Raw genomic sequence first — 13,652 nt, forward strand, 5'->3', positions numbered from 1 at the left:
AATGATAAAATGACAACGATACAGTTTTTTAAACACAACAGTCTTCGACTATGGCAGTGGTTCTCAAACTGTGGTCCCCGGACCAGCAGCATCAGCATCAACATCAGCTGGGGACTTGTTACAGATGCTGTTCCTTGAGCCCCACCCCAGATTTACTTAATTAGAAACTTTGGGGGCGAAGCCCAGCCATCTGTGTTGTGACAGGTCTTCCAGGTGATTCTGATGCCCCTCAGGTTTGAGAGCTACTGTGCTACAGAAGTCAGCTGCTCTTGGATGGAAATCACTGGGACAGATGGAACACTGTACTGAATCCAATTGAAGATGTCACAGCATGTACAGTGTGCCATTATTTTATGTACCACTCAGAAAGAAAGAAAACGCTGACAACTGAACTCTGATGTGCTGTCAATTATAAAATCATCACCATTTACAGAGATGTTTAAATAGGAAAGTGCACCTAAGGACTGGTGTATAAGGTGACTCTGTCAGAAGACACTGAGTCAATTATTTGCTCATTTATCTCGATCTGAAGTCACCTCGAGAGCAAGGGCCCTCCTTGTGTTGTTCACCACTATTCCCTCATCTTTAGAGGAAACCCTGCTTTGTAGCAGATGCTCAACAAGAATTTTTTAAATGAGTAAGGAAAAGGACTTAATTCACATCTAGAGAAAAAAGGACCTTGGTAGAACTTTAAAAATGTATTTTTTTTAGTACCACATTTTTAGTACCTTGGTAGAACTTTAAAAATGTTATTTTTTTAACTTAAAAACTATATTCTGTAAGACATCCAACTTATGTTAACTGAAACTTCAAATATGCATGGCATCTTTTGAAACTGTGCTCTTATGGGAAAACTGCTAACAATTTTTAGTCTTTAAAGAGACTTAAATTACCTGACTCTCTAAAAGAACAAAATCTTGAACTGAATTCATGCATGAGGTAGTCACGAGGACCAGTTCCTCCCTAGTGACTGAGAATGTGATCTAACTATTCTTTGCTTACCTTAAGGAATGTAGCTCTGAGTTTAGTAACCATAGATGGGTTTACCCTTATGCTCTCTTGCATGATGGATGTGAATCTGTAAAAGAGATCAGTGGTAAGGAGAATCCATGGTAGCCTTCATCAAGGGGAAATGTTAGGCTGGTCACATTACCTGTCAATTAACTGCCAAGCAAAAGAAAGGTCCCCAACGATCTGCATTGTAATCAGGACCTCTTCTTTAATGTTAATGGTTCGGATCATTTGGTGAAGAAACTTGCGAGTATCAGCAAGAAACTGACAGACTTGCAGATTTGATTCCAACTGGTGAAATTCTTGAACCTGTGTCACATAAATACATTTAATTAGAAAATTCCAAGTGGCTTTGGTGGTATTCATTTTTCCCTGAAAACACTTCAAGAAAGGCACGCTACTCACTAAGAATTTCTTGGCAAAATTTTCATTTCAAATGATAATTTTAGAAATGTGTAAGCCAAGTCATAATGTAATGCACAGGTTTCTAGAATTAGAAAATGTTCTACTCTTTTTACTGTGTATGTATATGACATAATGAGTGGATACTTCCATCTTTCATCTTAGTCTCAATAAACACATATTAGAAAATCCTCTTAATTCTGAAGATTTGCAGGTTTGCTAAAAACAGAGTAAAAGTCACATCACAACCAGGGTATTGGCATTTGGACATTATTAAGTTCTTTTTGTTGGATTCCTTAAAATAAAATAATGACTCTCCAGCATCCTGAAGTTGTAATGTATATAATTCAAGGTGCCTGGGCCATTGCTGACAAAAATAACACAAATGATAAAAAAGCCTCTGACATTTACCAAGTTGTTTATAGTTGTACTACAAAGTAAAAGATCCAGGAAACAAGCAAAATAGGAACATTACAGGTGGGGAATTGTCGGCTAGGGAAACTGATGCACTAACAATGGAGAACTGTTTTGTGTTGCCATTAACAATGACTAACAGACGTCTCAAAAAAAAAAAAAAAAAAAATGAAGCCTGTAGGAAAGTATGCCAAATAAAGTATTACTTCTGTCTCTAAAGAGATATACTTATACCAGTTGAACAGGGTTCCAAGTAAGTATGGATGATGTTTTAAATAGCTGATGGTTACTGTTCTCATCCTTTTGTTTATTTTTCATTTTAAACCTAGTTAAGCATACAATTAAAATTTCAGGAGTGGGAAAATATAATAATTCTTTTTGAATTTGAGTAGATAATATTTGAGTAGATGAAACACTATTTCTTTTTTTCTAGAAAAGAAAACATCACTTATAGGCATATGATCATTATACAACTATGGTTATTGGCTGTGTACGCCTCTGTTGTCCCCCACCCCAAACTCTTCCCCAATTTAGAAATGGTGTCTACAGTGTGGTCTTGTTTTAGTTCTTGCTGTCTTACCACAATTTCCCTGGTTTCTATATTGTTTTCATAATTATTTTTCCAAGACTATATGTTTCTGCAAGTGGAAAGGTCATCAGTTTTGTCATGCTGATCACTTTCTTATTCTCCCAATTTTAGGACACTGGATATAATATTACAATGAGCAGAGTATGCCTTTTTTGTCTTCTGATGAAATATTCTCTCAGATGTATTTCCGGCACCAGATTGCTGGGTGGGTTGGAAACTATCTATGATTCATGATCCAAGCGCCCCCCTTTAAGAAGGGTTTTCTTACCTCCTCCAAAGCTTGTATGAGCTGCACCGTTTTCCTGCCGGCAGCAGTGGAATCATCGTGATTTAAAGACATGATCTGTTTTGAGATCTCTCTGAACCAAGCTTGCAGGTTTTCTACAAACACAGAAACAAGGAGAGACTGCTGAGACCCCAGGATTCCTATACCTGTGGCTTGGAATCTACTCAGGAACCCCTTACAGATCTAGGTCTTGTTCACAGAGTTCTCGCTGGGTACCTGACATTGCCCTCAGGGATTCTCCACACATGAACCACCAGAGTGCCTTGGGCATGTGACCTGGGAGAAGAGAGAGAACTTTCTACGTCAGTGGCTCAGTGAACGCAAGTGTGCAACGATGGGCACAGGAGTGGGGAGGAGTCAGGAAGGAAATGAGAGCTGGGATAGAGAGTTCCCGGGGAGGGTGTTCTGGAGAAGTGAGGATGGGTAGAGAGAGAGGCGCAGGGACATTTGGTCTCTAGGTGAGGGGACAGACATGGACAGCAGCTTCGGGACAAAAATGATGATGGCACGTCTTGGAGGACGATGAGGGGCAACATGTCAGGAATGGGAGGGATGATCTGAAGAGCTGAGGGGGTGCCCTTTGCTCTCACAAACCAATTTCATACAGCAAAGAAAGGAAAGGGCACCAACATGCGCTGGGGACCCTCAGTGTGGCAGGTAAAGCTCGAAGCTTGTCTCACTGACTCTTCACAACAATTTATGCAGGGAAGAATTAGAAGGCATTTCTCAGATCAGGCAGCTGATGCCCAGAGATGTTCGGATCCCAGGCAGGGTCACACTGTCACTAAATGCCAGAGCCACGCTTTTCTCACTGGTCTGGTCTGATGCAAAGGCTTTGTTCTTTCTAACCCACCAAGTTGGTTCCCTGAAGTTGTTGTTGTTGTTTTATGAATGGGATGATTTCACTTTAATAAAAGCACTTAAGGGCTTCGTAGTTATTTTAAGATTCATACGAGGCATGCTAGTTGTAATTTTAAATTTTGTTTTGTTTTGTTTTTGTAAGACTGAGGGACAGCTCTGGGCTAGCAGAAAGAGCACAGGGTTTAGGTCTGAGGTGCCAAGCTCGATCCAGGTTCTAAACCTTTGCTACCTTCACCAAGTGACTACCTTTATAGCTTCAATTTCTTTACATGTAAGACAAGAATACAAATGTTTATTTCACCGTCTCATAAGGATCAAACGAGAAATATTTGTGGGAGTATTTCCTAAACTGAAAAATGCTATGTAGCCAGATAAAGCAGATGATTCTTTATCTTTGAAAGACCTTTGAAAGGATGTTGGGATTTAGAAGAACCTAAAAGCAATTAGAACAAAAATGAACATGCCTGATTCTCAAAAGCTAATCTGGTTAGATGGTTATAAGTAGTTCCTTATTTTCTAGACACAATCTAGTGACCTGCAAAACATGTTGCCAATTTATATCACATGAATAAAAACACAGCCAACTTTTCCCACTAGGAATAATAAAGTAACTTGAAAATACATTTTAGGCCTACCATTCAGCATCAAATAAATCAACAAAAGCCAAATATAGTAATCACAAGATCATACTGATTAAAAATAATAGTTTTTTTAAACAAAAAGCTATACCATTAAGCTTTTTGCAAACAAAAAAGCTATACTCTTCTACTATGTAATTAACTTTATCAGAAATGAATTTCAGAGTTAAAGCATTAAAAAGTTTATCATCTTAAAATTCACAATGGTAGTTTGGGGGAATTTTGAAAGCTTTCTCTCTCTATAAAAATTTAAGTGATTGTAATTTCTCTCTGTCAAATAAATAAATAAAATCTTAAAAAAAAAAAATTTAAGTGAGACCATAACTTTCCTATAGATAAAATTTCCTAAAAGAAGGGGAATATCATTAATAGCATTAAAGTAATGATTAATATCTTTAAGAGTAGTGTTTCAGAAAGTCTGCAGGTCCCCTCTTCTGCCACTAGATGGCAGGCACACCGTGGGGCGGGGGGTGGGGTAATGGGTGAGCAGCAAACATGATTAGAAGCTGAGAATCTTGCATACCATCTATGTTAGTAGTTAGTAATATTCTTGAGGGAAGTATCCTGAGAAGATCAGGACAGTTAGGTCCTTTTGTCCCTCCCCACAAATGCATGTAAGTTAATACACCAGGGGTGTATAATGTATAAGTTAACACACCCAGGGGTGCATACTCTGGTGAGGGTCAGGAATGAATTATGACTAGGTATAGTATAACAACCCTTCTAACCCAATCACATACTTCCAAAATAAGAAACCTTAAGTCCAGAGAGGCTACAAAGGTTGCCTAAAGGAGCACAAAGCTAGAGGAAGCTAAAACTAAGCTTTAGATCTTCATTAGCAACCCCCTAGCATACGATGATGACAACGTAAGGACTTTTTACTATGCCGCTTTCCAGTAATTTCTGTGTACACTTCAAGCACACCAATAGTTCCTCTTCAGCAATTACCATTTTTCTCCACTCGGGTTAGGGGTTTCACTCCTGAAAAGACATCAGCAAGCTCCATCATCCGCTCGGAACCCTCCTTCTTGTAATACTCCCATTTGGCTTGCTTTTCTGAAAGCATTTGCTTGAACATCTGTTGAAAGAGACAGAAAAGAAATTACTTAAGAGGAAGTCTAAATTAGGCAGTTTACCAAGAAAGCCTGAATGAAACCCAATTTATTATAAAAATATATGTCTAAAAGTAACATTACCCTGATGTCATCTCTCAAGCCATTCTCCTTTGTATAAATCGAGGGGCAAAGCTAGACCACTGCTAAGACAGTGGTTCTCAGAGCAAATGAACAGAGTGTCACCTGGATGGCTTTAAACTTCTCAGATGCCTACACTCCACCCTTGAAGATTCTGGTTCAGAGGGTCTTGGGTCGACCCAGGAAACAATATTTTTAAAAGACATGAAACTTGGTGACCACTGCTCTAAGTAAAAATTTCTGGGGTCAGGGAAGGCTGAGCATTATCTTGTCTGATTAGTGGAGAATGAGCTAAATTACTAACACAAGTTCTTTCTTTGTGATCATACAGTAAGTCTATTTATGAACTCATGTCTTTATAAAAATTAAAATCTTATAAAGGGTTGGGTAGAGGAGGAAACAGTGTATCTCAAGTTGTTTTTTTTTTTTTCCATTGAAATAAACTTCAGAAACATATTTAAGGTATGTCACAAATGTACCGGGGTTTATTTATTGAGTTTATTTATTTATCCTAAGGGGTAAATATGAGAGTATACTGATTTTTCTCTTAAATTCTTCATTCCTGGGGCGCCTGGGTGGCTCAGTGGGTTAAGCCTCTGCCTTCAGCTCGGGTCATGATCCCGGGGTCCTGGGATTGAGCCCCGAATCGGGCTCTCTGCTGGGCGGGGAGCCTGTTTCCCCCTTTCCTCTCTGCCTGCTTCTCTGACTACTTGTGATCTCTCTCTCTCTCTCTGTCAAATAAATAAATAAAATCTTAAAAAAAAAAAAAAAAGAAATTCTTCATTCTTCAGCATCAAAATGAATTTTAAAAGATGAAGACTTCATTGCAGATGAAAGGATCAAGACTGGTGGAATTCTGTGGGGCCAGAGGAAAAGGAGTCTCAGTGATCAGGCAGGATGATTCAGCAATGCAAAGTAACAGAATGAGGAATTGTCAGAATTATTTCTAGAGTCTGCCCTATCTTTTCAAATGCCTGGGACCAATCAATGCCAGGTGACAAAGCAGCAGTGACTAAAAATAACACTGAGGCCTTCATCACTGACCACATGGCTTGAAGTCCTTCAAACACTAATTCACAGGTTGAACTCACAGGTTTTATCTTGCAAGACAGAACTTGGGAGAGGGGATGATCCTTCGGTTAGGAGATGTACCTTTATATAAAAAATTACAAGAAACAGTGGTCCAATTAGTTTATAGGAGAATCAGAAGGTGATTCTAGAAAAAGGGTTGAGGTGGAAGGTAGGTTAACAAACCAAGCTGAAATGTATTATCTCTCATTTGCTTGATTTGCATTGGGGTAGTTGGTTTCTTTCTTTCTACCAGATCTTTCTCTTTTGAAGATCTTTCACAATGAGTTGGTCTTCTTTTCCCTCTACCAGAACAGACAGAAGGAAGCTGCCTGTTCTATTCCAACAGATTCCAGAAAAAGATCAATGATTAGAAATGCAGGCTTGGCCAGGCAGATGACCCAGACCTGTCCTGATTTTCATGCAACAAGACTGAGCTACAGAACTCTTGGGGGAACTGGTGCTCGGTTCAGTTTCCTAACTGGAGTGAGTGCACTGATTCCTCGGGGGCGACTCTCACTTGCCTCTGCAGTTTGCTCTGATCAACAAGTAAGATGCCTGGTTCCTGCTCTTGGATCTTTCTTGGTTTCTTATCTTGGCTTAATCAGTCTCTCTTCCCCCACTGTACTGAGAGCTACTTGATGGTAGGGACATGCCTTGTTCATTTTTGAATTCCTAGCACCTAGCCGGGAACAGAGCAAGTATTCAATAATGATTTGCTATTCAGAGGGAAAACATTAACGTTCTTAAAGAGATCAAAAAGGGGTAGCATTTCTCTGATCTTAAACATGATACCCAGACAAGTCACTGCAAACTGAAAACACCCCGCACACACATTAGCATGATGTTAATAATCAGCATGTACTTTTCCTGAGCTACTAAATGGGGAACACAGTGTCCTCGCATATCTAGAAGATAAACATCTAGCATACCACTAACCAGACTGAGGCAAGATGAAGATCAGTTCCAAATGGACATTAACATCCACCGCTAGTTCCGGGTCCACCTGATCCAAACCCCCAAAGTTACTGGTTCCAGAACGTAGGCATTCCTGGGTATCTGCCACTTTTATTATGTCCACAGAGGCTTGTTATTTTTGCCCTAAGACTGACTTACCTCAGAATCTCCTTCAGGGAACCTGAAATCCTTAAAATCCGTAAGTTAACCTTGCTTAATTGCAAATCCTCCATCCTACTTAAAGGCCCTTTCTAGCAGGTTCTCATGGCTTTTCTGACAATGACTGAAATCCTGCCAGGCCCGGGCTGGCTCCTGCCCACCTTTCAACCTCATCTCCTACCACTTTCTCTCATTCTCTCCCCTCTAGCCAACTGGTCTTTCTGGTCCTTGAACTGGTCATGCTGTTTCCTACCCAAGAGGACCTGGGCGTATTCTGCCCCCTCTCTGGCACGGTCTCCAGAATGCTCCCAACCTTTGTCTTAGCTAACTCTGACAGGTTCCTTTTTTGGGTCCCTTCAGAAGCTCTCGCTTCTCTTCTCAGGGAAGTTGGGGATAGCATCTTTGATTTTAGGTCCTCTGAGAACTATGTTCCTTTCCTTTAGAGCACTTTTCTTACTTCGCATTTACATTTTTATTAGTGCAATTCTCAGATTACTTGTTCGTATTCCTCATTAGATGGCCACCTACAAGTCTTGTACAATTTCCCCCATCCCTGTCTCCCCAACAGGCACTAAATGCCTGTTTTATGTTCAATCCTGTCCTTTTAGTGTAAGAACTATCGCAGACAGCTAGAATCATAGCCTGAGCCAGAGACGCAGTTACAGAATCCTAATCCTTTTAAAAATAGTTTTAAGCATAAAAACACTAAGATGTCGATGATTATTTATTCAAGGGTTTTACCTCTTTCAGTATAAACTCAAACTGTGCAGTGTCCAACAGCAACTGAAAGAGGATCTTGGGATTGTACCTCGAGTCCGTTAGAATCTGGTCCTTGATTTGACGAAGGCGTTTGTTGTTTGGGTCACAGGCTAGAAAAGGGAAGAAAAGAGTTCCTAATTTATTAAATGTGTAGAAAACGTGAACCATAAGGGGGAATTCTTAAAAACTTTCCTTCACTTTCATTTTAAGCATATGAAAATAAGCAAAACATACACCATGTACAAATACACACGGAAAAATATAGTGTATCTATGCCACAAGTAAATGCAACTGAACTTTTAAAATATGACAGTTGGATCTGGCAAGGAATGTCATTCATGATATATTATAGAAGGAAAACAAGCGGCAGAAAAGCGTTCCAAATTTTGCAGGCATTCTCGGATTGATTCATTACTGACTCCAGTACCAACAAGCAGAGCCCTCGGACACCATTCCGTCAGTGGGCCGGCCTCCTGATGTCCTGTTTGCAGCTGCTTTTGCTTTAGGCATTGCTCTCTGGCATTCAGGGAGGACGCTCTCGGTTTTTTGAGACTGCTCTCCTCAGAAAGGCTTACTTGCAAGGTTGGCACATCTGGGAACTCAGATTTCGGGAGATGCTACCACTCAAGCACTAGTAAGAGTGGGCCGCTATGCCCAACTATTTGTACAGTGTGTTTTATCATGGCCACCTGCTTTCCCTCTAGGAGTCTGGAATTTTGATACATGCCAGGCAGAGACTGCCTGTGATCAGCCCCAAATAAAAACCCTGGACATGGGAGTTTCCAAAGAACTTCCCTGATTGGCAACACTTTACACATGCTGTTGCAATGCATTGGTGGGGACAGGGGTTCAGTTAAACCTATCCTGTGCGACTCCACCAGGAGAGGACCTCTGGAAGCTTGTGCCTGGATCCCTCCAGACTTCACCCCATGCGCCTTTTCCCTTTACTGATTTTTCCTTCTATCCTTTTGCTGCAATAAATCACAGCCACAAGTGCTAATACATGCTGTGTCTTCTAGGAAGTGATCATAGCTACGGTGGGCTTGGGGGTCCCTGACACCAAGGGGAAGCAGGGTTACCCACACAAAGATATGGCACCTCCAAACAGGAAGAACCAGACCTGGGAGTGTTGTTCCTTGTAAGACCCAAGGGCATGGCAGGCACTCGAAGCTTCCTGAACTATCTACCACCAAGGCCCAGAGAGATTCTGGCAACTAGGCCAAGGTGACAAAATTAGGCAGGGATGGACCCAGGGGCCAAATCTCTAATATCCTGATTCCCTGCTCAGCCTCTCAACTCCCAACCAAAACTATTTCAAATAAAATAAGCAATTTGTTAAAGGTATATAGAATTAAAAAAAAAATACTGATATTTGCTGAAATTAGTTTGTGGGGCCAATTATTTATTTAGGAAAAAATAAGAAAATATGGTAAGGCACAAAGAGTTACAAGTCAAGGCTAAATGGAGTATAAATAGTCAAAATAAAAAATTTAAGGCAATGAACACTGTCAGAAAATTCACATTTGATAAGGTTCAAAGTCCCTGGTTGTTGCTCTGGTGTCACATGGCTTTCTTATTTTCTTAGCCCCTCAGTGGTATCCCAGGATGTCTAATGTATACAGAAGGACTGTGTTGTGTATGTCAGGGGTGTTTTCTGGTGTCTCCATTCTGGTGAAGCCTGCAGATGGCCATTTTTTTTTTAAAGATTTTATTTATTTATTTGACAGAGAGAGATCACAAGTAGGCAGAGAGGCAGGCAGAGAAAGGAGGAAGCAGGCTCCCTGCTGAGCAGAGAGCCCGATGCGGGACTCGATCCCAGGACCCTGAGATCATGACCTGAGCCGAAGGCAGCGGCTTAACCCACTGAGCCACCCAGGCGCCCCAGATGGCCATTTTTTATACTGATTTCTAAGTCAATCCATCAGGAGGAAGACTCATGACAATCTAGAGAAGGGCTCAGTTTTCATGGGAAACCTCAGAGTAGGATTATTATGCATTCGTCACAACTATCTAGGAAGAGCTATATTGGAACCAGTGACGCTGACAGCACAGAGACAGTTTTTTCAGCTTCATATCTGCCTAACAAAATCAAATAGACCAAACTGACAAAGAGTTCCATTTGTTTTGTATTAATTCTGATTTAATAAGAAACCACCTGAGACTAATTTGCTTTCATTTTCGGATAGAGAACATCACCCTGCATTAATAATTAATTCCTTGGTAGAAATCAGGGATGGTTCCAGCATTCTCAGAGGCTGATCCCATCTCTGAAATCTGACATGCAGGAATGCAGACTCAGAGAACTGAGGCAACGGATCTTAGAAGCACGGTACCCTCAGAGTCAGACTTCAGGAGCCGGGCAGCCCTGCCTGCCTGGGTTGGCTCTGAGCATGTTTCTTCAGAAGCTTCAAGACACTGGGGAGGCATCCAAAGCCTGGGCGAGATGTCTCCAGCGGATTAACAGGAGGGAATATAAAGAAGACACATTCCTTCCTACACATGATGACCGGAAGCACCATAAAAGCTAAATAAGCAGTTACTTTCCCCACACATGACTCATCATCAGATAGGTAAATCATTTGTTTCTGGTAAATGATGACCTTACGCAATCAGGCCAGACAACTGCCAGGCACAAAAATGGAAAACAGATGTGCCTGAAGATAAATGCACAGAATAGTGTTTGTTGTCCCTGCAAGGGTGCAAATCCCGGAGACTCCCTGGCTCCCAGACTGGAGTCTTGGAGGTCAGGCCACGGTTGTGGGGAAGACGACAAGGAGGCTGAGTCACTGGAAACCCACTGTTGGTTTTACGATAGAATACAACAAGGACCCGAGTTGTTTACATGCTTGAGAATGTAAGACTGGTAAAGAAGATTCAATACTGAGTCATTATAGCAAAATCCTCAAATTCAGACTGTAGTTTATATAAAAAAGAAATGTGACTAACACCAGATCCATTATATGATTCAGCGTCAGCCATGGTATTCGTGCTGTGGGTAAACTGTAAACTGGAGAGAGATGTAGGCAAAAGAGTAAAACGGAAAAAAACAAAAAACAAAAAAGTGGAAAGTAGCACTTTTGAGAAAGGTTTTGGAGCTGGAGATTTCTAGTGTGAAGAGAGAAGGCTGAGGAGAAAGTCCATGTATATTCAGAGGTACAAAGGATGAAGAAATCCACCTGCTGTCTTCACTGCTGACCACTCCCAAGACGTGGAACCAGATGGGAGCTGGAGGGAAGAACATCTTTCCAGGGGAGGGTGTGGGCTACGGGCGGCTGTGGTACCATGGAGGCTGCAGAATCATGGGCAGGATTTTTAGAGACACGGCCTCATCCCAAAGCACAACCGTTGAAAGCAGTGCCTGTCTCAGGGTCAGTCTGAAGCGAAGTTTGTTGATGAAAAACAAAAAGCAGGAGGCTTAACAGGGCTGCTGAATGACACGCCTGAGAGTGGGAAGTGCATGCGCTCCAGGTGAGTGAGATCGTTAGTTCATTAACATCAATCCAGCCTGTATTAAGTATGAGGAATTGTGTCAGCTCTCAACTAGCTCAGGTTAGTCCAACCTACTTATTTTTCCATTAAACCAGGTTTCTTTTTTTTTTTTTTTTAAAGTCAAAGTCATGGGCCCTGTGGAAGCATTTCCTACAATCTGTGAAGCAACTGAACTTGAAGGCCCATGGTGTCTCCAAGAGGACTGTGGACCAGAAAAGGTTAAGACCCAGTCTACCTTTATTAGGCACTCTGGTTTAGCCTGTTCATCAACTTTGTGGGTCCATGTTTTCTGTACTTCCCAAAGTATACCTTCTTCTCTATCATTTCTCCAGTCTAGAACTTGTTACTTCAAAATCCAAGGTTGGGGCGGCGGGGGTGGGGGAGGTTGGGCAGTCTGCTTCTGTATTCTGTGTGGATCCTTTCCCGACCACCTGACTTCTCTATGTCAACAAGCACATTTCTCTCCTGCTCTGGACTCAAATCCCAAACCCCACCATGTGTTTTGCACATCTGACCCTTACATACTGGATTAGCTCTTGTATTAGTTTCCTGCTGTAACTGATCACTACAAACTTAATGGCTTAAGAAGACACAAATGTATTTTCTTATCATCCCGGAGATGAGAAATCTGAAATGGGTCTCACTGGGGTAAAATCAAGAAGTCAAGAGATCTATGTTCCTTCTGGAAGCTCTGGGGGAAATCCTGTTTTCTTTCCTTTTTCTGCATTTGAGGCCACCTGTATTCCTTGGCTCGAGGCTCCATTCCACCTTTAAAACCAGCAATGGCCTGCTGAGCCTTTTCATGATGCCACTTCTCTAGTTCTGACTCTTCTGCTTTCCTCTTGCCCATTCAAGGACCCTTGTGTAGATTACCCCAGACCCATTGGGATAATCCCAGATAACTGAACCTGACAAAGGGACTATTCAGGTGGGCTGTTACCTTGTCCAAGTAGACACAAAAATGACTAACTTAAAAAGCAACTTGATTCTCAAGGTGCCTGGGTGGCTCAGTTGGCTGAGTGTCTAACTCTTGATTTTAGCTCAGGTCATGATCTCACGGGTCATGAGATGGAGCCTCTGTCAGGCTCTGTGTTCAGGGGGGGAGTCTGCTGGAGAGTCTCTCTCTCTTTTCTTCTGCTTCTTCCCCTCCCCCACACGCTCTCCCTCCCTAAAATAAAAAAAGCAATTTGATTCTCTCCCAAACGCTAAACCATTTTTGCAACATGGAGCATATCTTAATTCTGAAGGCCTTTTTGTACAGCCATGGGGACAGGCACACCTTTTGCACATTACCTGAGTCGGCCGTGTGCAGCATCAGCCATCGGATGGCGACATTGCAGTCTCTCAGGCAGTTCAGAAGCCTCGGGATATTGTCCAGAACCATCTCCTCCCTCAAATAACCTTCTTTCAGGAACTGCTGGACTTGAGCGTGCACTCTTTCACTGACAGTGGCGTATCTGCTTGACTTTTTAAAATAAGAAACAAAACAACTCGATTTACATTTTCAAAAAGAGAAAATGCTTTTCCTCGAAAACAAATCACTTGTAGATGAACCCCTGGACAAATAATCACATTTCTATAGGAGATGAGTAACATATGGACCATAGTTGGTAAGGCTCCAAGACAAGTGGTTTATTGAACATTTCTGAAAAGGACGTTGGACTCAGAACCAAGAGAATCCTAAATCCTACCTCTGGCTATGATAAGATACTGGTGTGACTTTGGATTGAACCTCTCCCTCCTGGTTTCTGCAAATGTCAACTGGAGAACCGGGAACAAGTGGTTCTCGGGGCCCCTTCTATCCTTAACTTGGATGGAAAAGAAAC

At 41.6% G+C, this 13,652-nt stretch overlaps 1 protein-coding gene across 2 annotated transcripts in view; it reads right to left on the reverse strand.

Moving 5' to 3' along the window:
• Positions 1-13,652, reverse strand: part of WASHC5 (WASH complex subunit 5) — a 58,218-nt gene that overhangs the window by 26,912 nt on the left and 17,654 nt on the right. For both annotated transcript variants that reach the window (XM_059395151.1, XM_059395149.1), the window contains exons 9-14: positions 13,120-13,291; positions 8,320-8,447; positions 5,150-5,279; positions 2,685-2,797; positions 1,154-1,320; positions 1,003-1,078 (exon numbers count right to left, since the gene is read on the reverse strand). In XM_059395151.1, coding sequence (XP_059251134.1) covers positions 1,003-1,078; positions 1,154-1,320; positions 2,685-2,797; positions 5,150-5,279; positions 8,320-8,447; positions 13,120-13,291 — 786 coding nt within the window. The remainder of the gene's footprint in view (positions 1-1,002; positions 1,079-1,153; positions 1,321-2,684; positions 2,798-5,149; positions 5,280-8,319; positions 8,448-13,119; positions 13,292-13,652) is intronic.

Source organism: Mustela nigripes, chromosome 3, assembly GCF_022355385.1.
Source record: "Mustela nigripes isolate SB6536 chromosome 3, MUSNIG.SB6536, whole genome shotgun sequence".
NCBI lineage: Eukaryota > Metazoa > Chordata > Mammalia > Carnivora > Mustelidae > Mustela > Mustela nigripes.